Here is a 17,208-nt window from a genome sequence, read left to right on the forward strand (position 1 = left end):
ATTTTAAGCCTATCTTTTATTTCTATAATCAGGCTACCATTTTAAAGTGATCAGTGTTTGGTAATTCTAATATCTGAAAACTTTATGATCTTTTTTTGCTGTCTGTTGTGCACTCCTTATTCTTACTCTTCTTGCTCTGTCTCCTTATATGTTTGATTATATTTGCCTGTTTGTTAATCCCTGCCCTTGGCAAATTATTCATGAGGATTTCCCTAGGCTAAAAAAGGTGCCTTCCTCCAGAGGAAATCTGCATTTGCCTCTGCCATTCCAGAACCACTTAAAACTAGGGATCTCTTGGATCACTCATTGATGCAAACTTGGATTGAAAATCCATGTAAAAAGTCTCCACCATGATCAGAACATCTCAAAGATAGGTTTTTTTTTTTTTTTTTTTTTTTTTAAATCTTCTGCTCTGCTTAGCCCCAAGGCAAATCTCCCTGTGGTCCCTAGTGGTGGGGAAAGGGAAACAGTTTTACTTCTAATGTACCTTTACTGTAATGGCATAGGCCCTGAAAGAGAATGGTCTCTACTAAATACAAAGATTTCATTTCATCTTCCTGCCATGGGCAGAGCCAAGGGCTTTGACCTATGTTCATTTTTGTTGTTGTTGTTGTTGTTGTTTTTGAGACAGAGTCTCACTCTGTCACCCAGGCTGAAGGGCAGTGGCACAATCTTGGCTCACTGCAACCTCAGCCTCCTGGATTCAGGAGATTCTCGTGCCTCAGCCTCCCAAGTAGCTGGGACTACAGGCATGCACCATTACACCCAGTTAATTTTTGTATTTTTAGTAGAGGCGGGGTTTTGCCACGTTGGCCAGGCTGGTCTTGAACTCGTGGCCTCAAGCCATTTGCCCATCTCGGCCTCCCAAAGTGCTGGGATTACAGGCATGAGGAATCTCAACTGGCCTGATTTATCTTCTTATCATTCCACAATCTATTAAATCTTCAGCTTGATTTTGCTGGATTTGGTTTTAGTTTCTCTCCTCCCTTCCCCCAAAAGATATCAAAACTTCAATTTAATTTTGTCTAAATTTAGCTTCAAAAAAAGCAGACTGCTGTGCTTTGCTTACTTTTTGAGCTCTGGCTTTCTCTCAGCTTTTGGCTTGGCAATTAATATTTGCTAATTTCTAATTTTTGAAATAAACAAAATTTAAAAATAGAATTATCACATAATCCAGCAATTTCACTTCTAGAATACCCAAAACAATTAAAAGCAGGGACTCAAACAGATATTTGTTCATCCATGTTAATAGCAGCCTTATTCACAATAGCCAAGGGACAGAAGCAATCAAATATCTATCCACAGATCAAATGTTGTCTATATAAAAACAGAATATTATTCAGCCTTAAAAAGGGAATTTTAACACACAGGCTATAATGTAGATAAATTTTGATATTATGCTAAGTACAATAAGTTTGTCACAAAAGGACAAACACTATGTGATCCCACTTATACGGTACCTAGAGTAGTCAAATTCATATAGAAGGTAAAGTGGTAGTGGCCAGGAGCTGAAAGCAAGGAAGAATGGGAAGTATTGTTTAGTGGATATAGAGTTTCAGTTTGAGAAAATAAAAAAAATTCTGAAGATGGATGGTGATGATGATTACACAACATTTTGATTATATTTAATGCCATTAAACTTACATTTAAAAATAGTTAAAATGGTAAATTTTTGTTATGTATGTTTTATAATTTTGAAAAATACTTATGAGTTTTCTTACCTGCCCATTTATTATAAATACATAAATACATTAATAGTATTTATATGCTTCTGAGAAGTATTTACATGCTTAACAAGGACATCTTCAGAAAGTGCTTTGTGGTTTAAGTGTCAAGTCTGAAATACCATTAAATAGACTAAGCCCTTACTCCTAAAAACCTTTGAATCTGAAAGATGTTTTCTTCATATACAACTATGTGAAGGAAAAATAACAAAGGTATTGGAAAATAGCAAGATATAAGAAATAAAATTAGGCCTCATTTGATATTCTACTCCCAGTGTCAAAAGGCTCATAGAGATCCATTTCACATTACTTCAATCCAGATATCTTTGAATCAAAGCTATTTCATATAATGCTATAATATAAAATTGTATCTCCGATTAATTTTAAAAATCTGTAGTAATATTCTCAAACATGAGTAACATTAAAAAACTAAAATTTGTAGAATTTCACTACTATGTACTTATTTTATAGAAAGTTCAATTAGAGAATATTTAAAAAGTTCAATTCTTAACTAGTTTTATAAGCATTAATTAAGTACTTTTCATTATAAACATATTTATAGTTAAGGGATTAAAAAAAAAAACTTCTTAGAAACCACTAACACCCTTTCCTAGGGGTAGATTACTCAGGCTCCAAAAACAAAGGGGAGAGGAGAGGAGGGGAGGGAAAATGAGAAGGAATAAGGGAAAAGGAAAAATGTTTTACTTGTCAAAGCTCCTCAGGCTCCTTTAACTAGTCTTAACTAGTCTATAATCACCTCAGATTAACTAGTCTATAATCTTAACCAGTCTATAATCACCTCAGAAACAAGTGCATCCACACATATCTTAATCTATTTCATGCTACTCTTAAGGAACAGGCATATTTTTTCCTGTAATAAGATCCCTCCATAACTTTGTGATAAGGTGTTTCTACATTTCTCACCTGTAGCTCCTTCCTTTCCCTTTATTTTAATAAAGATGCTTAAATTTCCTCCATCTTAAAAACAAAATATTTTCTGTGACTTTGTATGTCCCTTTTATTATAGCCTTTAAAATCAGTGGCCTTGAAGAGTAATCTTGACTCCCTCTCTCTACTTCTTCTCCAATTCTCTTATTAATTCACTCTTACCTCTTTCTCCATCATGCTCTTGTCAAAGTCTCTCTTGCCAAAGTCTCAACACATTACTGACAAAACCAACAGATATTTTCAGTACTCTCTTTGGCATACGAAACAATAGACCACGTTTCCTCAAAATTTGCTACTTTTCCTTCAGTGTTATTATTATTCTTATCTGCAATATAGTCTGGTTTCTATGTTTCTGGTTAAATAGATTTATAGATTTTTAAATACATATTATCACAAATTGTGGAATCTTTACAAAACATTTTAATGAAATCAGGAGTCAGGAGTATCCCCCAAAATCTTTTGTTTTACATGGTAGTTTGCTGGTTATCTGGTAACAAAGCACTTATAAAGAGCTATTAAACTTAAAGATAAATTATGCATTTTAGATAACTATCAACTGTTCTAAATTTGATCACTTTCTCTTTGATAAAAAGTAGAGAAAGTATTACATTATCTAGCAAATGTTAGAAAATAAATACCTTTCCTTCAAGGAAAATATGATATTTTGACAACAAATGGAAAAATAAATGCTTTTTGAAACACACATTATGTACCAACTATTTTAAAAAGAGTTCATTGTTGCCAAAAATGTAACTAATTAAAACACGTATCAGCACACTTCAAAAAACGTGAAGAACAAAATTTTTGTCTGCTTTTAAATCTATCAAAACATTTTCATAGGTTTTGAACTTGTTAAAAACTTTCAAAAGCAAACCTTTTCAATTAGGTTGTAGCAACAACTAATTGACATGAGGAAAGACAGTATTCAGTAGCTGATTCCAACAAAAACCTTTGAACTACTAGTAGACAGAATTTAAAAATGTAATTTAGTAAGCATGGCCAATTTTCCATTTCTTTCATTTGGATCTACATATCTTTATGAGGTATCTTTTTCAAGTGTAACAGTTATTAAAAGCCAGTATTCAAACAACTACACACAATTCCACTTTTATTACATAATATTTTATTAAGTAGTTACATGTTTCACCAACCAGACTGTGAGTTATTCACAAGTGAAGACTTCTGTCTTCATATTTGTGTCCCTAGGACTTGACTATGTGGCATACAATAAATAATTATGCAATCAATGCTTTGCAAATGAATGACCAGAAATACAGGCAAGTATATTAAAATGAAAATTCACAAACACATGAACACACACATGTAACTATGTGTGTAACTGTGTAGTACTTGATTAGGTAAACAAAGTATTATCTAAAATGGGATTAGCCCCAAATCACAATGCTTATACACCAATTTGATGTGTTTTATGGGGCAGCTTAAAATACATTCACCTACATTATGACTTTCCTAATTAGGATACGTTCTCATAAATGAAAATATCATAGTTATCCTATACAATATGTAAGAATCTTTACGCTCAACATGTTTTATCACTGATATGAGGAATGAATATAAAGTCGAGAAAAAATAAAGCAAAACCAATAGAACTGTTCCCACAATAGAACAATGGATACATAACTCAACATAAATAAAACAGTAAAAGTATTAAAGATTAGATGTTCAAAATAACCAATTAGAAATAAAAATCAAATGTCAGCTTTTTATTTTTTATTATTTATTTATTTATTTTTTTGGAGACAGAGTCTTGCTCTGTTGCCCAGGCTGGAGTGCAGTGGTGTGATCTTGGCTCACTGCAACCTCCATCTCCCAGGTTCAAGTGATTCTTGTGCCTCAGGCTCTTGAGTAGCTGGTACTACAGGAGCACACCACCACGCCCGGCTAATTTTTTGTATTTTTAGTAGAGACGGGGTTTCTCCATGTTGGCCAGGCTGATCTCGAACTCCTGAGCTCATGAAATCTGCCCACCTCACAGCTTTTTATTTTAAGACTTTGTTTACATCCACTAATTTCACAAAGAATTTGATGGCTACTTAGCATAATTTTCACCATGCTATAAATTTTCATTTTATGCTATATTAGAAAGTTATTAAAATAATAAATTATATAATTTTTAACACAAATATTTCCCAAAATTACACTTAGTTCTCTATGGTAATTAAAGCAAAGAAGCCAACATTCCAATTTTATCTGAAAAAAATTAGACAATGCACACATAAAATGATATTCTATTGGTATGTCTTCTAATTTTATCTTCAAAAGGAAAAGTTCTAAGGGAAAAGGAAACAAAGCACAACAAATGCTGTTCCCAAAAAAGGATTAGGATTCATAGTGTATATATTTTTGCTAATATAGATAAATTGTTAATGATTATAGGAGTTATTAATTATAGTAAAAAAAATTACCTTATATAAAGCTAAAATACAAAATGATTAAAACTTAAGCTGAATCTAATGGGTGATAGCTACCAATGTTCTGTGCCTAAACTATATCTAGGGTCTTTTTTCCTCAAAATGCACTGCAATGACAGCATGGAGCTCAAGAATACAAAAGGTACAAAGTGGAAGGTATATTAAATAAGGCAGTACTTCTACAGCAAATGTTATCACCACTATTCTTTTTTTAAGAAACATTATGAAACTTCCCAGAAATCTCTCTCCCTCATTCCTAGATTTATCATTACCTTAATTGTGTAAATTTAATATTATCAAAAAATGCATCCATGGTATATTGATTGTACTCTAGTAGCCCCTAAGGTACAAAAAAAGTAGCTATAATACTTAAAATATCAAAACAAAATCAAAATAAGATAAAATAGGCAAAGTTGAATTTAAAAGCTAAGCTATTCCATTGATACCTACCTCCTGTAAATGCCATTAGCCAGACATTTATGGCTACAGGATTTGGAAGAGAGGGGTGATGAAGTTGGGGACAAGTTGAGAGGGGCAATCAAACTGTTGATGATCTCAGTCAACTGTGCACTCTGCAAGGAAACAGTCAACCTTTTACTACTGCTAAGCAAGAAATGTGAGTTAAAGCTCAGATGCATAGTGCCAATTAATCCTTAACTTCTCATGACACACGTTTTTATTTTAGTAAATATTTTATTTGACAAAGACAATTTATACAACTGATTTTTCCATTTATTACAAATAAATCTATACTTTAAGTACCCATTCTTTTCCATATCCTTTTTTTATTATTGTTCCTTCATCTACCCATCCCATCATCTAACACATTTGAACCCAGCTAACAGCCTTTATATAATATTACCCTTGAGGCAGGAAAATTAATAATTAAAAATCACAGATACAATTTATTAAGTGCCTACTATGTGCCAGGCATTATATTAGGCACCACACGTAGAATATTTCAATCTTTACAACTAACCAGCAAAGAAGATATTAGAGGTACTGACATCACTATTATTAATAACAGAACAGATGAGTAAATTCTAGCAAAGAAAAAAAGATTAAGTAGCTTGATCAAGGGCTATAAAGCTGGTATGAAATAGAACTAGGATTCAAATTCAGGCCTAAATCTAACAACACACTGTTTCTCAATATTTTTCCTAATTCACAAATATCAGAGTTTTTTTTTAGCACCTAAGATTTCACTGACATTTGTCCCAGACTTAAATATATGTAATAAATATTAAATTATATAATATGTATAAATATTATTCTCAAAACAATCACAATTATAATAAGCAAAGGCCACATAAAAAGGAATAGTACATTTCTACAAAAGAATGACAACTATTTTCATTACACCTGTAATCCACGTTCATCATAGAAGAACTGGAAAATATAGAGACATTTTAAAAATGAAAAGAGAGTCATCTGTAATCATACTTCAAAGAGAAAACCAGAGCTAACATTTAGGTATATATTTCTCCTTCCACACTGAGTTTTCTGAGTATATGTAAGCATGAGTGTACATTCAACATGCACACATATACTTTTAATTAAATTATGCTACATCAATTTTCTAAAACCTGGTTTTCCCACTTAATATACTGTGACTAACTTTTTAAAAAATACAGACGTAGTTCAACATTTTCATTACTGCAAGATACTCTATTGTGAAATAAAGGGGTATATGAAATAATTATTTTAGAATGCTTCATTTGTATGAAACTAATAACATGCTATTAGAAGTGAGACTAAATAATATAATAAAATTAAGCCTAATATTTTATCCCTTCAAAAAGTCTTTCATGAGAAAGACCTTGAAATGTTTTCACCATTTATTTTGAAGATAGTATGCACCTAATGATGTCATTTTAAAAATTATTACTCAGTTTTTAGATTAAAGCTCATTTTTAAAATCACCAATAGAAATGGATTCTTTATCCATTTAGCAAGTAATCATTAGTCATGCAAATAAATTCTGAAGTATCTCATATCTTCCAGTTGGAAACACTAAAACATTCCTGTCATTGTTCCACCTCCAAAAAACATCATCTAAAATCTTTTAAGCCACTGGACGTCGCTAATTGGATATATGTGAATAATGGGCCAGGAAGGGGGAAATTACAATCCCTATCTTTACCCTAAGAATCAGCCTATTCTGGCCCCATAAAATCTCGCATACCCGAGTCATATGGGGAATAGAAAAGTCACAGAGAAAATGTGAATAAGAAAAGTAAAATTAAGAGAAGCATAATTTGAACTCTGAAAACAAAAACTAATCAACTGTAAGTTAAAACACTAGCTATTCATAACAAGATTTATAATGTAAATACACCAGTAGCAAATTCATTTTAAATCACCTAAAGTAGAAGTCCCCAACCCCCGGGCTGCTGATGGGTACCTGTCCATGGCCTGTTAGAAAACAGGCTGCACAGCAGGAGGTGGGCAGAGGGCCAGCAAGAATTACCACCTGAGCTCCGCCTCCTGTCAGACCACCCACAGCATTAGATTCTCATAGCAGCGCGAACCATACTGTGAAGTGCACCTGCAAGGGATCTAGGTTGCTGCTCCTTATAAGACTCTAATGCCTGATGATCTGAGGTGGAACAGTTTCATCTCAAAACCATCCCCCCATCCCCACCCTGCGGAAAAATTGTCTTCTACAAAACCAGTCCCTCATGCCAAACACGTTGGGAACAGCTGACCTAAAGTACTAAAAACAAGGTATTAATACTTTTCAATTTATGAACTATATATTATCTAACAATGCAAGCATTTATTAATACTATGAATCAATGTTATTTTTTTAAATGATAGTCTACAACTCAATAGTGCCTTTATATTTTAACTTCCAACTCTAACAAAACTACTTTAGTCAAGCCAAAAGATTATGAGTGAACAGTTACATATCAGTAGATTACCCTAAGAAAACCATGCATAATAATGGGCTTGCCATACCTACCACTTAACTCACTCCTAGACTATCTTCCTCAACAAGTTTTTTTGTTTGTTTCAGACAGTGTCTCGTTCTGTCATCCAGGCTACAGTGCAGTGGTGCCATCTGGCTCACTGCAATCTCTGCCACCTGGGCTCAAGTGATCCTTCCACCTCAGCCTCCTGAGTAGCTAGGACTACAGGTGTTTGCCACCAAGGCCAGCTACTTTTTGTATTTTTTGTAGAGACAGGGTCTCCCTGTGTTGCCCAGGCTGGTCTCAAACTCCTGGGTTCAAGCAATCTGCCCACCTTGGTCTCCCAAAGTGCTGGGATTACAGGCATGAGCTACCATGCCTGGCCAACAAGTATTTAAAAACAACTTAAGCTTTTAAAACTTGGCCTATAAAAAGCATTATTACCACATTTCAAGAACAAATGACTTGTTCACAGGCAATTTATTAACAACCTCTACAAGTAATTGCTGCTGCCCTTTCTGCATCTTTTACTTCTGCTCTCTTTACATAGAGCCATTACTGCTCTCACAACTCTTGGTTCCCTATACTATCAAAGGCCCTGACAGTTTCATCAGCAATGAGACCTAAAATGATACCCAGGACCAGCTTCATGGGCATGCAACCTGTGCACCAGGCTGAGCGCAGATGGAGGCTATGCTTGCTTAGTGCTCTGCTGTCACTGTCTTTAAATTCATAACTGTTTTTAACAAAGGGCTCCACAACTTCATTTTACACTAGGATCTGCAAATTAGGCAGTTCTGATGTCATCTCAGGTCCAACCTAAAAAAACTGGGGATATCAAGGAGAAAGGAAAAAGTACAAGAAATCTCTTTTAGAAACGAAAATATCTTAGAATTAATTTAATCAGATTACAATTTCCAATGAATAAGTAGTGACCTAAAGATGGTAAAAGTAGATTTGACTGTGTAAGCAAACGAATTACTCTAGAATGTGAAACAACTAGGATCAAACCGAACAAGGGTTGATCCTATTGGATGAGGGGAGGGAAAAGAAAGAGGAAAGTGGGAATATAGAAATATAACAAAAACTAATTTAAATAAATGCTTATATGGTCAACTGCATTATAATTTGACATCAGATAATTACCAAACAGCTTTCTAAATTGCAAAATATTCATAAGTGCTTTGATTATGCATTCCAATTAAGAAAAACTCTGGGCAATTATAAATTTAACAAATACAGGGTGGAAGAAATTATACCATATTTTGGTTTATCAGGAATAAGACAGTAACCTGTATTTAGTTATTTCCTTGTATGTCAGAAAAACTCAGGAAAATTAGATGCAAGCAGGCATGAATCTGTATAATTTCCCAGAGGAACAATGTAATGATGCAACTATGGTGAAGAATGGCTCGGCTTTAAAGTAAAAAAGTCCTAGATTCAGCTTTCTACATATGGCTAGCCAGTTTTCCCAGCACCATTTATTAAATAGGGGATCTTTTCCCCATTTCTTGTTTTTGTCAGCTTTGGCAAAGATCAGATGGTTGTAGATGTGTGGTATTATTTCTGAGAGCTCTGTTCTGTTCCATTGGGCTATATCTCTGTTTTGATACCAGTACCATGCTGTTTAGCCTTGTAGTATAGTTTAAAGTCAGGTAGTGTACTGCCTCCAGCTTTGTTCTTTTGGCTTAGGACTGTCTTGGCAATGCGGGCTCTTTTGTGGCAACTGGATCCCTTCCTTACACCTTATACAAAAATTAATTCAAGATGGATTAAAGACTTAAATATTAGACCTAAAACCATAAAGACCCTAGAAGAAAACCTAGGCAATACCATTCAGGACATAGGCATGGGCAAGGACTTCATGTCTAAAACACCACAAGCAATGGCAACAAAAGCCAAAATTGACAAATGGGATCTAATTAAACTAAAGAGCTTCTGCACAGCAAAAGAAACTACCATCAGAGTGAACAGGCAACCTACAGAATGGGAGAAAATTTTTGCAATCTACCTATCTGACAAAGGGCTAATATCCAAAATCTACAAAGAACTCAAACAAATTTACAAGAAAAAAACAAACAACCCCATCAACAAGTGGGCGAAGGATATGAATAGACACTTCTCAAGAGAAGACATTTATGCAGCCAACAGACACATGAAAAAATGCTCATCATCACTGGCCATCAGAGAAATGCATATCAAAACCACAATGAGATACCATCTCACACTATTTAGAATGGTGATCATTAACAAGTCAGGAAACAACAGGTGCTAGAGAGGATGTGGAGAAATAGGAACACTTTGACACTGTTGGTGGGACTATAAACTAGTTCAACCATTGTGGAAGACAGTGTGGTGATTCCTCAGGGATCTAGAACTAGAAATACCATTTGACCCAGCCATCCCATTACTGGGTATATACCCAAAGGATTATACATCATGCTGCTATAAAGACACATGTACACGTATGCTTATTGAGGCACTATTCACAATAGCAAAGACTTGGAACCAACCCAAATGTCCATCAATGATAGACTGGATTAAGAAAATGTGGCATATATACACCATGGAATACTATGTAGCCATAAAAAAGGATGAGTTCATGTCCTTTGTAGGGACATGGATGAAGCTGGTAACCATCATTCTGAGCAAACTATCACAAGGACGAAAAACCAAACACCGCATATTCTCACTCATAGGTGGGAAATGAACAATGAGAACACTTGGACACAGGAAGGGGGACATCACACACCGGGGCCTGTCATGAGGTGGGGGAAGGGGGGAGGGATAGCATTAGGAGATAGACCTAATGTAAATGACGAGTTAATGGGTGCAGCACACCAACATGGCACATGTATACATATGTAACAAACCTGCACGTTGTGCACATGTACCCTAGAACTTAAAGTATAATAATAATAAAAAAAAGTCCTAGAAACTGAGTTTGTTTAAGAGCCACTAAAGTCTAAATCAAAATAAATTGTTGGATTTCCAAGCACAGATACAGGATAGACTGGCCAGAATAATTAAGCTTGTGGAGTTATCCACAATAGAATTTAGATACCAAGGAAGGCTTTGGAATCAAAGTAATTGTTAGGAGCTTCCTTGACTTTCCATTTACATAATCATTTTTTATGAACAAATCCATATTCCAATATTATCTTTCACTAAAAATCTTGTTCAATAAATTAGTCAAACAACCATTCAGACATATTAACTGGTACAATTGTTCTCTCTCCTTGAAAAAAATCCAATGATAAACAATTTTGTTAGAAAAAGGATTTTCTAATCCCTGTAAAAATAAATTATCATCCTATAGCCATACCAATTCCATTACTTTACATATTATATTTAAATAATTTAAATTATATTGGTATTATAATGGAGACTGGTCATATGTCAAATATTTTAATTGTATTTAATGCCAGATGGCCTAGTTTAATAACCCATATGCCAGGAAGATACACATATAATGATGTTTATTTGAATAGTTTACAAAATCAATGAAAAGTCATTTCATACCACTGATATCCTTACTTTGACTTTACCTGTTTTTCGATGTTTCGAAGAAGTAAAGTAGGGCTGCTTGGTGACATTTCAAAATCTTGTTCCGGTACAGGATCTTGACACTCTTGGGGAACCTGAGGATTCCCTAGAATGTTTAGTGAAGCTGCTTGGTCTGCAAATTGCATTTGTTTTTTCAAAATATCTTTTGGAAGCTGACATTCTTCTAGGACCACTATCCCCTAGACAAAAAACAATGAGAAAGTTGAAATGAAAACAAACTGATTATTAAGCCACCTTTAATGCTACAATGCACTTGAATCTATGCTTCCACTTATCTCTTGGAATTCAGAAAATATAAACTTGATAGTTTAACTCTGTAAAGAACTGGCTGGTTTAAAACACATGTAGCTAAAATAACATGTATGGTTGATAGGTTGGACTTGTAAAATATTTTCTTAAATACATGCAGTTTTTTTCTAATTGGTTTTAATTATTGGCATTAAAAGCATGACATATTAAAATTAAAAAAGGCATATTATACACAGAACATGGACATTTCAGATTGAAATCCAGAATATTTCCTGATAGAATCTCCTGATATTTTCATCACTAGCATTGCTATTTGTGGTTTACATTTGAGCACTCCCAATTTTATAAATTAAAACACCAAATTTACAAACATCCAAACAACAATCTAACTCTATCCTAACTCCTTTCAGAGCACCCTAAGGAGCCCTGCCCCTGTTGCTGTCAGCCAGCAACCAGGGATAGGACTGCACCACTGAGAAAAAGTACTCTCTAGGCCAATCAAAGTTCCCACTGCTTTCAGGGTAGCTGTGTTAATAATAAAGACACAAGCTTTCAACTTTGATGGGGTATATTCTGAAATGTAAGGAACTGGGGGAATGAATAGGGATCAAGTTGTCTCTGTATTCTCTGCCTCCTACTCACAAACATACTTATTCCTCAACTGGTTTGCTCGGCTTTCTCCTCCATTCCCCAGCTTCCTCACTCCAACTGTTCTCAACTTTAGGTTCCTCAGAGGCAATGGAGACAACAGAGAAAGAGAAAAAAGGAGTGCAAAGGCATGATCTTAATGGTTTCATAATCAGTTCCCACTGTAAAATTTCTTTCCTTCCTATCTATTCTGCCACCCTTCCTCCTGAAAATAATACAGTAATATATACCATATATATATTACACATACACAGATATGTTATATATATACTGATATTACATATATATTATATACACACAGGTTTTACATATATAAATATATAATATATATTTGAAAAAATATATATATATATATTTGAAAAATGCTAATAAATTCCTATAGGCTAGTTGGAAAATTATTACACTCCTAATGTGGCTAAAATACTATATTCTTGTAATAAAAAATAAACTAACATTAATATTAGTGTGCATTATTTCAAAAATGGAATGAATTAAATGATTGCTGTGGGCCACCTACATCATGCATAAGTCTTATTTATAAGACGGAAATTGCCTATAGATAATAATGTGTTATATATGAGTTTTAGTTTACACTATGTAATTTAGAGAATATATAACTTTAGAATGCACATATTCAGTTATGGTATTAAATGTATATTTTATTATTTTGTAGTAAAATTTTTGGTAAAAGTAGTAAATGCGCTTTTTAAAAAAATCTACATTTTGAATAGTGCTAACATGCTGACTTTTCCAAGGAGAAGGGGAGCCACTTGATCCCAATTACTGTTTTCTTAGAATGAACAAATATAGCCGTCAAGAAATCTGAAGAAACATGCTCAAAAGTTCTTATTTCATTTGGTATTTAAAAAATTAAATTAGATATAATAGATATGGTATCATTAGTCTGAAAAGCTCTTGAGAGTATCCATTCAAAATTTCTACAAGTCTACACACAAAAGGTACAATTTAAAATGTGGAAGCCCCTACTGCAGGATAACAAAAGAAATCTAAGAGAGAAACCATTTGATATAGCCAGTGTTCTCCCAAGAAAAATATTTCAATTTTTTTCTGAAGGTGAGAAGAATCTGTTGTCTTATTAGAAAGTTTGAAGCAGGGAGAAGAGGAAATTTCAAACCTACTCTCACTAGGTTTCTCCACAAGTACCTGCATGTCAAAGAAACACAAGTTCCACCTTATCAATTTAACTGCAATTGTCTTTGGTTTGATTCCAGTTTATAGTATGGGCCAGTCTGTATAGATTAGTCTGATATCAGTCTGTATAGATTAGTCTGATTTCAGAATCCATATTTATAAATCTGCATCTATGGGAAAACTCTACTCTGAATTTCAAAGTTCTATTTCCAAACCTTTAGAATACTACCTTTCTATAAGTACAAAGCCTGCTATAGTTAGTTTAATAAAGAATTATATTTTTAAAATTCAACCAGGGAGGCAGGGCATGGTGGTTTACGCCTGTAATCCTAGCACTTTGGGAGGGTGAGGCAGGTGGATCACTTGAGGCCAGGAGTTCAACACCAGCCTGGCCAACATAGCAAAACCCTGTCTCTACTAACAGTACAAAAATTGGCTGGGCATCATGGCACAAGCCTTTGGTCCCAGATACTTGGGAGGCTGAGGCAAAAGAATTGCTTGAACCCAGGAGGAGGAGGTTGCAGTGAGCCGAGATCGCACCACTGCACTCCAGCCTGGGTGACAGAGACTCTGTCAAAAAAAAAAAAAAAAAAAAAAATTAAAATTCAACCAGGGAGACTGTCATAGTCAACTTCATAATCTGTTTTTTCCTCCATAAACTACTACCCTGGACAAAACTGTTGGAGTGTGAGGAGAGTGGCCCATTCTGATCCACCACTGCCAAGAATGGAGAGGAAAGGGTTGAATATTTATATTTAATCCTCTGGGGACACAGCAGAGAGTTTCTGTTCTTAAAAAAATTAGTAAAAGGATATTCTGATATGTAAAACAACACAGATAAGAAAGACAAAAAATATTTTTAGAAAAACGAGTTACAACAACTGAAACAAGTCAAAACTCTAGCATAAGATGAAAGCAAATCAACTGTTTCTGAGAAGAGAAATCCTGACAATGCAGGGTCTTCACAGAGAAAACATTGTGTGAAAAAAGAACTGCCTCAGCAACATCTCTATTATTCACATAAATTCACCAAAGTTAATTTTAAGTAAAACTTTAAATAAAAAATTTAAAACACACAAAAGGTACAATTTAAAATGTGGAAGCCCCTACTGCAGGATAACAAAAGAAATCTAAGAGAGAAACCATTTGATATAGCCAGTGTTCTCCCAAGAAAAATATTTCAATTTTTTTCTGAGGGTGAGAAGAATCTGTTGTCTTATTAGAAAGTTTGAAGCAGGGAGAAGAGGAAATATAGGAATCTGTAATATGTTGACAAAGCTGTCGCAAGAACCACCAAAGGATGTTGCTAATAACTGCTTTCTTCTCCTCAAAAAAAAAAAAAAATATATATATATATATATTTTTTGAGACAGAGTCTTGTTCTATTGCCCAGGCTGGAGTGCAGTGGCGCAATCTTGACTCACTGCAAGCTCTGCCTCCCGGGTTCACGCCATTCTCCTGCCTCAGCCTTCCGAGTAGCTGGGACTACAGGTGCCCGCCACCATGCCCAGCTAATTTTTTAAAAAATATTTTTAGTAGAGATGGGGTTTCACTGTGTTAGCCAGGATGGTCTCAATCTCCTGACCTTGTAATCCGCCTGCCTCGGCCTCCCAAAGTGCTGGGATTACAGGCTTGAGCCACCATGCCTGGCCTTCTCCTCTGAAAATTTGAGCAAAGTTTAGACCATAAGAAGAATGGTAAAGGGGCAAATGATGTGTTTTCTGACTTAAGGCACAAACTAGCACTTATTGAAACAGGATATTTACAAAACAGCATCTCTCAATCTCTTTCCTTTCCCTTTATCTCTAACTTAACTGAGAACAATTTTTTTTACATTTAAAATACATTAAACAGAAAGTTCTATTTCAAGACAGTACTGGCCATCCTTCTCAATTTTTTTCTTACAATAATTCAAGAAGCTGTAAGAGCAAGGAAAGTGATGTTTTTCTTATATAATAACATTTCAACTAAGTTGCGTATAAACAACTAAACACTTTGATTAATTCCTAATAAATGTAATGAGAAACTACTAAAATAACAAAAACATTGTATTCTAATAACCTAATTTTGTGGCATGTTCCATAAAATAAACATAATGATATTCTTAAAGGAACAAAGGGCCAGATACACATTTATCCTGAATTAAGAAAAAGGTAAGGTCATATAAGTTATTACAGGGAAGTTTAGATGTCTTTCCTTAAAACAATTTATTCCAGTAGATGTTATATAAACATGCAATCAAGCTTTTAAAAGAGTTTAAACAAGAAGTATACAGTACTGCTTAGAAAATATTGAATATTAAAATATCCTTTCTTAAGTTAAAGGATTATGAATCAGACTGTCTAGATTGAAATATAAATCTTATTCATCAATTTAACTGCAAACCCACTTTCTTTGAAATATCTAAATTGTTTTATACTTGACTCATTCTTAGAACTCTATTTGCTATAAAAAACGTGTGAAATTATATCCTTAATGGAAAATGATCAAAGAGGAGAGATTATGCGGTGATCTTGAAACGACTGGGAAATTGTAAACTGAAGGCTCTTGTAAAGATAACAGTGAACAATGAGAAAAAGTAACTAATAAACTTTCATCGGGAAACACTTAGTGAATGTGGTTCCCTCAAATCTCACAGAACTAGTAAGCCTAAGGTTTTATGTCTATCCTTCTTCCTACCTTCCTATAGACACCACCACTAATTGCTACCAAGTATTAAACATACTTCATCACTTCCTAGCTTTTGTTCCTTTTCTTGTATAACACATACTTTCTGCTCCTTTAAATACCATACTACTTTGTGATTCCTGAAAATGATCATGTTGTTTCACACCTTCAAACCTGTAAAAAACGCCTTTTTCTAGTTCCATTGGTTCATCAAAAAATTACTGTTCATCCCCCAAAGTCATACTGAGATGTCACTTTCTTCTTTTAATGTTTTCTCTGACCCTCTTACCCATAAGTATTCTCTCTATGGCCCTTCAAATATCTTAGAAAAACAGGTATTCTACTTAAAGTATAATTTTTTTAAAAAACAGGTATTACCGAATATATTACATATATTGAAACGATTATAGGTTTTATCTCCCTTACCAGAATATAAACTCATGATAGATAGAGCCTAAAATTTATTAATCTTTGTGGATGTGCAGACCCCTAGGAGAGGCTAGGCAAACTACATGGTTCAAGGACTCTGATCCCTTCCCTTCTCAGCTTTTTCCTTTTCAGACCTATCCCTATCAACCTTCAATATTAGATTATCTCCAGGATGTCTATAGTATGACCATATAGAATACTGTTTCCCACAAAAACAAGGTTACAAATAAATATTTAGCAATATTTAGATTGCATAAGAACTCATTTGTATCACTGATTCTTTGGGAAAACAGATCACAATGAACATTCCCACTTGGAAATGTAAAGAATAAAGAATATATGTCAGCTATTGGTCTATATTAATGCTAACATTCTGCTGGACCAATATTGTGAGAGCTTCTTACCCTAGGTGTATGGCTTAATTAGGCCCTAATTTGTGCTTCCTATTAAAGGGTTCTTTCTATTCACTGTTCTCTATGG

The 17,208-nt window shown here is 34.2% G+C and overlaps 1 protein-coding gene across 4 annotated transcripts in view; it reads right to left on the bottom strand.

Moving 5' to 3' along the window:
• Positions 1-17,208, bottom strand: part of KANSL1L (KAT8 regulatory NSL complex subunit 1 like) — a 151,139-nt gene that overhangs the window by 72,072 nt on the left and 61,859 nt on the right. For all 4 annotated transcript variants that reach the window (XM_034955052.4, XM_034955051.4, XM_034955054.3 and 1 more), the window contains exons 4-5: positions 11,565-11,762; positions 5,555-5,676 (exon numbers count right to left, since the gene is read on the bottom strand). In XM_034955052.4, the coding sequence (XP_034810943.3) occupies positions 5,555-5,676; positions 11,565-11,762 (320 nt within the window). The remainder of the gene's footprint in view (positions 1-5,554; positions 5,677-11,564; positions 11,763-17,208) is intronic.

The sequence above is a fragment of the Pan paniscus genome, chromosome 13 (genome assembly GCF_029289425.2).
Source record: "Pan paniscus chromosome 13, NHGRI_mPanPan1-v2.0_pri, whole genome shotgun sequence".
NCBI classification, from domain to species: domain Eukaryota; kingdom Metazoa; phylum Chordata; class Mammalia; order Primates; family Hominidae; genus Pan; species Pan paniscus.